General features: G+C 40.4%; 1 protein-coding gene across 4 annotated transcripts in view; it reads right to left on the bottom strand.

Annotated features, from left to right (window-relative positions):
• ZNF451 (zinc finger protein 451) overlaps positions 1–9,498 on the bottom strand; it is a 96,093-nt gene that overhangs the window by 66,268 nt on the left and 20,327 nt on the right. For all 4 annotated transcript variants that reach the window (XM_065911924.1, XM_065911923.1, XM_065911921.1 and 1 more), the window contains exon 4: positions 1,376–1,495. In XM_065911924.1, the coding sequence (XP_065767996.1) occupies positions 1,376–1,495 (120 nt within the window). The remainder of the gene's footprint in view (positions 1–1,375; positions 1,496–9,498) is intronic.

The raw sequence follows: 9,498 nt of genomic DNA on the forward strand, positions 1-9,498 counted from the left end.
TGGTTTGTTTTTGTTTTCTGTCCTCTATCAATAGTTTTTTAATAAGTTATATATAAGGAGAACCAAATTTTCAAAAAATCATGAATGGATAGCAAGCAAGGAGCTAAAGAACCTGTGTGAGTCAATCTCTTTCTTAGAAAGAAGTCTAGAAAAATGTATTCTTTAAAATTGGGTAAACAAGAATTTCAAAGTTATAAAAAACTTTCTCCAACAACAAAGTAAAATCTTTAATACAATGAATGAACGTTTGCATAGGTAAAAGTTGAAACTACGCTTGAGAAAAACCCTTGTTGTCATAGCAACTACTCTGAACTCATCATGAAAGCAGTGAGCATCACTGAGGAAATGGGTAGAAAAAGAGGATAGCTTGATAACCACTCCTCTCTGAGACTTTCCCCATACACACACACTTTATGTAATTTGGGGAAAGAAGTTTCCTTAAAAATGAATAGTGTCTCTGCTAGGAAAGAAATAATCTTTTTTTAAAAAAAAAAAAAATCACTAATGTATGAAGCATTTTAAACATACAATTAGAATACTATGCTTTAGTTTAATTGGTATTACATTATAAAGTATTAATAAAAGCCCCCAAATAAAGGTACTTCTAAATTTAAAGATTAAGGTATTTTACAGATTAGGAGATACTAAAACAAAGGCGACAGAAATATATAAATTCCTTTATAATAACTAACGGAATAAGGAAGCAAAAATATACATGGTAAAATTATGCTGTGATTTGTATTTCCATTTTTAAACTCCCAATAGGAAGTTTTTTCACTCAACTGGTCAACATTTTACTCCCAATAGACATTTGGCAGTATTGGGAGAGTTCTCTAAGGTAATTTCATTTGGTAACGTTCTAAAAATCAAGTCAAAGTTTGAAAACATTTATATCATGCAAGATTCTAAATCAGGCTTCATCTTCCACTGCCCTAATTCAATAATCGAAGGAAGAGGCTGAAGTGAAAGTGGTCTGGCTCTACTGTGTAGAAAATAACCTTTCAACAGTTTGTATCTATAGAAGCCCTGATAAACTGTGATAAAGTAACTAGAAACTTGTATAATCCCATGAGTTTAAATTCCCAAAATAAAGCCCACTCAAGTCTATTTTTCCTTTTTCTTTTTTTTGGTCTGTATACATATATGATCAAAATCCAACAAACAAAAACAGATATAAAAAGCCATCATGAACTACTACTAAATCCATTAAGCTATGCAGATTTCATGCTGAACTTGTATCCAATTATGTATCTTTTGATTATATAAGTGTCTATTTAACTTTCTTACAAACAATTCTATAATCTGGTAAAACATCAATGAAAGCAGCCACCAAAAAAAAAAAAAAAAGCAAGCAAGCAAGCAAGCAGCCACATACCCTGAATGCCCTATTCTTTTCTTCTTTCTGCTGTTTCTCCACTTCAACATGGCGGGCTAGGCGTGCCAGAGTCAAGGCGACCTTATCCTTCTGATGGTCAATATGGTCTTTATGCTTATCCTATAATTGAAAACAATTTTCATTCTTTTTAGGTAACAAAATTAGCTTTTGGATTACATATATCCATTTACCAAAGAGTTACTATACTAAAGAACCATTTACGGAACTTCCCTGGCAGACCAATGGTTAAGACTCTGTGCTTCCACTCTAGGGGGCATGGGTTTGATTCCCAGTCAGGAAGCTAAGATTCCGCATGCCATGTAATACAGCCAAAAAAAATAAAAAGAACCACTTACTTTTTTAAATTTAATTTTTATTTTATATTGGGGCACAGCTGATTTACAATGTTGGGTTAGTTTCAGGTATACAACAAAGTGATTCATTTAAACATATACATATATCCATTCTTTTCAGATTCTTTTTTCCATATAGGTTGTTACAGAATATTGAGTTCCCTGTGTTAGACAGCAGGTCCTTTCTTGACTAAGGAACTATTTACTTTTAATATTATCAAATTTCTAAGAACTTGTCTTGTTTATGTTTAAATTGTGGTAGTCTGCAGGACAGCTAATCACCCACCAGCACCTTTGATTTTCACGAAGTTACATAACCTATCAATCATCCTTATATCCTTTTCTTTTCTTATATCCTTTATCTTTTGGCTGCAGTGGGTCTTTGTTGCTCGCATGGGCTCTCTCTAGCTGCAGCAAGTGGGGGCTACTCTTACTGAGGATAGGCTCTAAGGCGAGAGGGCTTCAGCAGTTGCAGCACACGGCCTCCGCAGTTGCAGCTCGTGGACTCTAGAGTGTGGGCCACAGTAGTTGTAGCCCATGGGCTTAGTTGCTCTGTGCCATGTGGGATCTTCCCAGAATGGTGACCCTTGCATTCCAAGGCGGATTCTTTAACCACTGAACTACTAAAGAAGTTCCATCTTTATTTCCTTTATAACCATCTGGATACTGAAAAGTTTGGCTCTGCTTTGCTCTGAGCCTGTAAGGTAATCTTGAGCCATTAGTCCACCCACTAAAAGGTCTGACAGCGCAAACACTCTTGGCTCTGGATTTTCAGCAAGCCCTGGACAGTATGTATATAAGAGAAATTATTGATTAAAAAGAAATGATCTAATTTCTGTTTTCTGGCCCAACATACAAGGAAGAACCTTAGAAGTCGCCACTCAACTATAACAAGTAAAAAGGTTGAATGAGCTGTGATGTCAGCTGAATGGAGCAGAAACCCATGCATGGAAACCTCAGAGGGATCAGTGCTGGTTGGGGACCTGGACTGGAACTGACCAGGTGCTGGGAGCTCAGTGTGGACAAGTTTTAACCAGACTTAAATGCCAGGGGAACTCAGTCATGGGAGGACCTGACCCCCTTGTGAGGTCCTTCAGAAGCTTTACTGGGTTCTCAGTGATGACTGAAGAAAAATCCCATCATGTTTCCAGTAGGGGGGAGAAAAAAGCGAGTGTTTTCAAATATGTCAGAGCATTAAGTTCTTACTGATGCGTGACCTTCAGAGAAACTACTTCATGAGAAACTACAACCTGAGAGACAGGAAGCAGCCCCCCTCCCAGGAGAGTGGAAGGCCTGGGAAGCCCCGACACGGCTCTAGTCCAGACAAACAAGTTCCCCAAGGCGGCGGCCAGTCACACAGAGCACCAGCCTTCTGTCACTGCAGTGCCTTTACCCGGGACAGCATGGCCACTTTCCACAGGAAAACCACAAGGAGGCCAAAGGGCAGAAGTACAGTTTGAAGAGCAAGCAAAGAATAGCAGAGCTGGTACAGATGTTGGAATTATCAGACCAGGAATTTAAAACTACCAAGATTACTATGCTGAGAGCCTTAATGGAAAAAGCAGGCAACATGCAAGAACAGATGTGTAATGTAAGAGAGATGGAAATCCTAAAAGAGAACCAAAAAGAAGTCAAACATCAAAACACCACAACACAAGTGAATAATGCCTTTGATGGCTCACCACAGAATGCACACCACAAAAGAAAAAAAAATCTCTGAGCCTGACAGTATGTCAACAGAAACTTCCAAAACTAGAAGACAGAGGGAAAAAGAAAAAAGCATATATAAGAACCATTGGGCTTCCCTGGTGGCTCAGATGGTAAAGAATCCACCTGCAGTGTGGGAGACCTGGGTTTGATCCCTGGGTTGGGAAGATCGCCTGGAGGAGGGCATGGCAACCCACTCCAGTATGCTTGCCTGCAGAATCCCCACGGACAGAGGACCCTGGCAGACTACTGTCCATGGGGTCACAAACAGTCGGACACGCCTGAGCAACAGTCCACGGGGTCGCAAAGAGGTGGACGCAACGGAGTAACTGAGTAGAGCATGCAGGAGAACTGTCAGGAGAGATGCAGCCAATGCCTAGCGGGAAGGCCAGGGGAAAGAGAGAGGACAGAGGAGACACCTGACGCAATCACAACCAAGAATCTCCCCAAGTTAACAGCAGACACCAAATCAAAAACCAAGGGAGAAATAAAACCTTTCTCTGCAGATGACGTGCTTTTCCTAAGAAAACGACATGCAAATAAACCAAACAGTAGGTAGGGGTGAAGTAACCTGTGTAATGAGACATTTACAGCAGTTTTATTCATAACCTTAGAAGCAACTGAGCACCTTCAGTAGGTAAAGGTATAACTGTACATATCCAGATGATGGAATATTATTCACTGCTAAAATGAAATGAATACTCATTGGAAGAACTGATGCTGAAGCTCCGATACTTTGGCTTCCTGATGCAAAGAGCTGACTCATTAGAAAAGACACTGATGCTGGGAAAGACTGAGGGCCAGAGAAGGGGACGACAGAGGACAATGGCCTCACCACCACTGGTTGGATGGCATCACCAACTCAATGGACAAGCTCCAAGAGATGGAGTTTGAGCAAGTTCCAAGAGATGGTGAAGGACAGGGAAGCCTGGCATGCTATAGTCCATGGAGTCGCAAACAGTGGAACATAACTGAGCAACTGAACAACAAAAAAGAAATGAGCTACCAAACCTTTAAGACATGGAAGAGAGGGAACAACACATTCAAAGGGGGATTGTGGTACCCTCACCCAATTAGTTCTTCAGCTTGGACTTTATCATGCAATAGTTTGTGACTAGAATATAAAATATCTCATTTCATTGAAACGTTATGTCATAGTACTCTTTTGTGTTTTCATAAAATATGTGTGCCAAAATTTATGCTTTTTTAAACCATACAAATGTCGAGGAAGTCAAAAGGATTAATAATGTATAAATTTAAAGATTATTGGATTTATCATTCTAATTAATGCTCATAAATCTAAAAATAAAAATGTTTTTCAATTATGGAAAAATTAAAAAAAAAAAAAAAAAAAAGACATGGAAGAATACCTAAATACATATTCCTAAATGAAAGTAGCCAATCTGGAAACACTACATACTATATGGTTCCAACTATATGGCATCCTGGAAAAGGCAAATTTATAGTGACAATTAAAAAAAAAAATCAGTGGTTGCCAGGGGAAGGTTGAGAGGGAGGGATGAGTTGGCAGAGTACAGAGGATTTTTAGGGTAGAAAATCTATTCAGTATGACACTATACAGGTAGGTAACTTACTACATTTGTTCAAACTCATAGAACATATAACTCTAAGAGTGAACCCTAATGTAAACTATGGACTTTGGGTGATAATGTGTCAAAAAAAGGCTCACTGACTATTCCAAATGTACCACTATGTTGGGGGAAGTTGATAGTGAGGGAAGCTATACATTGTGGGCAGAGGTATATGGGAAATCTCTTCCTCTTTTTTTGCTGTGAATCTAAAATAAAAGCTTTCTTAAAAAATAAACTCTATTAAAAATATTTTCTACCAGAAAGACTGGTTTAGTAAGATATTAATTATACACGTACAAACCAAAGTTTATCTAAAGTGGGATAGAATTGCTTCAACCAAATCAAGCAGCAGGTGTGATTTTGGAAGCACACAGGAGTTCCACTGAAGTGAGCACATATAACAAGATCAATTGGGATTTTTGTGAAGGCTACCTTTTTGCAGTAAAGAATGTTCACAGGATCACTCCAGGTGGAAGTAGTCCCACTTGGCCATACCACAGCACCAGACAGTAGCCAGCATCCTACCAACTTCAAAATGTCCTTTTACAAGTCAGAGGACAATGCAGGGGGTGTGGGTTGGATCTCTCTCTGGTCACAGAGCTAAGATCCCACAGGCCTCACAGCCAAAAACCCAAAACATAGACAACAGAAGCAACACTGTAACAAATTCAATAAAGACTATAAAAATGGTCCACGTTTAAAAAAAATCTTCTAAAAAAGAAAGCAAGCAGAAAGGCAGATCTGGGAATAGCATAATCTGTTGGGAGTAGATGAAAAGAAATGGCAGCTAGAGAAAGTACGAACTTCAACTTTGAAATCTTTGCATTTAAAAATGATAAAATAGAAGTACTTTAAACAGGAATGTTTTCTCTTAAAGGGAAAAGAAATAAACCACGTGCAGCAGGGTGATATTCATTTGATACTTTTCTACCACAAACGGGTTTGGGGATCAAGGTTTTTGGCTAAAGCCACGCATGAGTGGGTCATCTACGAATACCCACTCTCTCCGGAAAGCCAAGTCCCAGGGATTTCCATGCTTAGTGATCCAAGATGAGGGCTGGCCTCAGATCTCACTGAATCCCACTCTTCTGTGCTTCTGGGAGAACCACCAGCATTGAAACAACAGAGGGAACGCTGATATTAAAATGCACGCTAGGAATTCACCCATGAGGTCAGACAAGGCCTTATTTGGGACAGAAGTTTAACAGGTAATCCAAAGGTTCAGAAGTAAATTTTAAACGATCAGAACTCAGGGGGAAAAACTTACTGCAGGTCACCTTGTTGCTGACACAACTGTAGAACCAAAGCTTCAGTATCATCAGGCACATGAGCGGAAACTTAATTAATTTCAGGCTAGATGAAAACGTCTTAAATGTTTCCTGTAGAACTAAGATGAATAGGGACTAATATACCCTTCAGTTTGGGAATTCCCACCATTCCATTAGTGCCACAATGCTTGCAATTTAAGGTGAACTCACAAAATTCCAGGACTCTTCTTAGGCTAGATTTGGCAGTCTCCCCAAAATCCTATAGTCTAAAAAAGTGTTTAGGCCCTTGGAGATTTTTCTAAGAAAGGTCAGGCTTTCAGATATGTAACTTCTCAAACTAGAAATGGAACTGGCTCTGGTAAGAACAAAGTGCTTTACGTTTCATTTAGAAAGTTATTCACAGCTGTAGATCCTCAGTCATCCTTCTTGAAGCACTTGCTGTGATTACCCCGGGTTAACTTCTATATTAAATACTACTACAGAGTAACATCAGAGAAGGCAATGGCAACCCACTCCAGTACTCTTGCCTGGAAAATTCCATGGACAGAGAGGCCTGGTGGGCTACAGTCCATGGGGTCGCTAATAGTTGGACACAACTGAGCGACTTCACTTTCACTTTTCACTTTCATGCATTGGAGAAGGAAATGGCAACCCACTCCAGTGTTCTAGCCTGGAGAATCCCAGGGACGGGGGAGCCTGGTGGGCTGCCATCTATGGGGTTGCACAGGGTCGGACACGACTGAAGTGACTTAGCAGCAGCAGCAGCACAGAGTAACATTAGAGTCCACAATGATAGCAAATTATCTGCCAGAAAGTGTATCCATTGTGTTATCTGGGGGGAGATGCACAGGAAAGAAAAGTCCTATGAAATACACTGGGGAGGGAGGGTCTCTATATGCTTGTATCTAAATATATATATTTTTGGCTGTGCCACACGGCACACAGGATGTTTCTAGGGATGGAACCCGTGCCCCTGAAGCGGTAGCGGGGCATCTTAACCTTACTGGACCACCAGGAAAGTCCCTGTTTGTCAATACCTTACATCTGAGTCAGTTTTTCTTTCATACCCACCCTGTCCCACTGGGGAAGCTGTGTAGGGTTCTAACAGAATTAAAAAGAAAGCTGTAGCACCAGAAAAAGCAGATTCTAGTTAGTTCCTATGAAAAAAAATTTTAAACTAAAATGGTTTTAAAAAGTGAGAACCAGAGGTATGATTCCAATGACATAGTCTGACATACAAACCCGTGGAGGAGTTGGAAGGTTACAGAATGAGGGTCACACTGGGGAAGAGAGAGAGACTGCTGCAGAACCTTGGAAGCCAGGTTCCCACGGCCTTCCCCTGCAGCCCATCTGCGCTCACCCCTGGACACTAGGAGATCTCTTACACACAAAGCAAATCTGAATTGTGTCCTAGAAATGGCAGCAGACTAAGGATACTGGTTAAATCTGAGCGAATACATCCACAAAAGATAAGCCTATACAGGAGATACTAAGCAAGAATTCTTCTGCTCTAGAGGATAATGTTTATCTTTTAATGGAGTTTAGCTACCGCCAAAATTCCAAGTCTAAAAACATATAGCCTGGGCAGGACAGGAAGAGGGCTTTCTCCTGACATCTGGTCTGCAGTAGTGGGGTTCAGCGGTGGGGCTCCTAACGCGGGCAGGGGCGAGGGAGGGAGCAAAGCCTGACGGCGGGGTCCCTCATTCTGCCACGTCCCTCCTCTCTGGCTAACAGAGTACGGGGGCTTCCCAGGTGCCACAGTGATAAAGGGGCAGTGCAGGAGGCGCAAGAGACACAGGCTGGTCCCTGGGCCCAGAAGGTACCCTGGAGTAGGAAATGGCAATCCGCATCAATATTCTTGCCTAAAAAACTCCATGGACAGAGGAGTTTGGTAAGCTACAGTCTATGCGGTCACAAAGAGTTGGACAGGACCGAGCACATTTTGTCAAGGGCATTTTCAAAAGGGAACTATTAGGGGAAGCACACTGATTGAAACTGCCCACCCTGGCCAGGCACCATAGTAACCATTTGCATGAGTTGTTTTATGACAGGAGATCCTGATAAGGAATACGGAACTAATAAGCCACCACCAGCCAGAAGAGTTTGGGTAAGGTCGAGAGGAGACCCTGCCTGTCCGTCCACTCCCCAGAATCCCTCTCACTAGCATCCATCTTGGCTGAGCGCTGCGTGTGCCACTAGGAAAGACTCTGAATTAGAATGATTGGCCAAAGACTACCCGGAAACTAATCCCATCATCATAAAACCCAAGACTTCGAGCCACGTGGCAGAGCAGCTCTCCTGGGTTCCCTCACCCTCCTGCTCTCCACCCGGGTGCCCTTTCCCAATAAAATCTCTTGCTTTGTCAGCATGTGTCTCCTCAGACAATTCATTTCCGAGTGTTAGACAAGAGCCCAGTTTCGGGCCCTGGAAGGGGTCCCCCTTCCTGCAACAGAACCAGTATCAATTTGTGTCTTTATTTCATAAGAATGAAGACACAAATTCAAGCTAATACTTCAAAACCTCCCTTAGAAGTCTCCTTACTGAATAAACTGAGCCTTGTAAAAAACTAGCTACATTGTCCTGATCTTTCTTTTTGCTACAGATGAATACACTACTTCAAACTTGAAATCAGTTCAGCTGAACTTGAAATCAGTTCTGACCATGAAATCATAACTTTTATGAACTTAGCTCATAAAAGATCATCAAGAATCATGTCCAATGAGAATTCCACTATTTAGGCAAAAATTTTACCAAAGAAATTAATACTTTCATATACTAATCAGTTTAATGAGCTAACATAAATTCCCTGGTAACTTAAAATTTCTAGCATTGCTATGAAACTGTGATCTGCTATATGAACCATAAAATGCATACAAAATCATTAAATAGGCAAATGACATGGCACAAAAATCCCACTTTTCCATGGAAGCTATAATATATATATTTCAATGTCTTTCTTATCATTTTTATTTGTTTGAAAATGAAAATGATCCTATTTTTTATAAAAATACTTAGACACAACCAAATCTAAAAAGCTAAAAATCAAAATGTTAACACTATTTATTTCTGTCTAGAGGAACTTTTTCCTTTTCTAAATTGCTTTCAAATATTTCTACATCAGAATATGCAATAAAATTGTTAACAACAATTTTATAAAGACAACAAACGACAACAACACTGTATAAAGACAAAAGTGTTGAAGA

The sequence above is a fragment of the Muntiacus reevesi genome, chromosome 20 (assembly GCF_963930625.1).
Source record: "Muntiacus reevesi chromosome 20, mMunRee1.1, whole genome shotgun sequence".
NCBI lineage: Eukaryota > Metazoa > Chordata > Mammalia > Artiodactyla > Cervidae > Muntiacus > Muntiacus reevesi.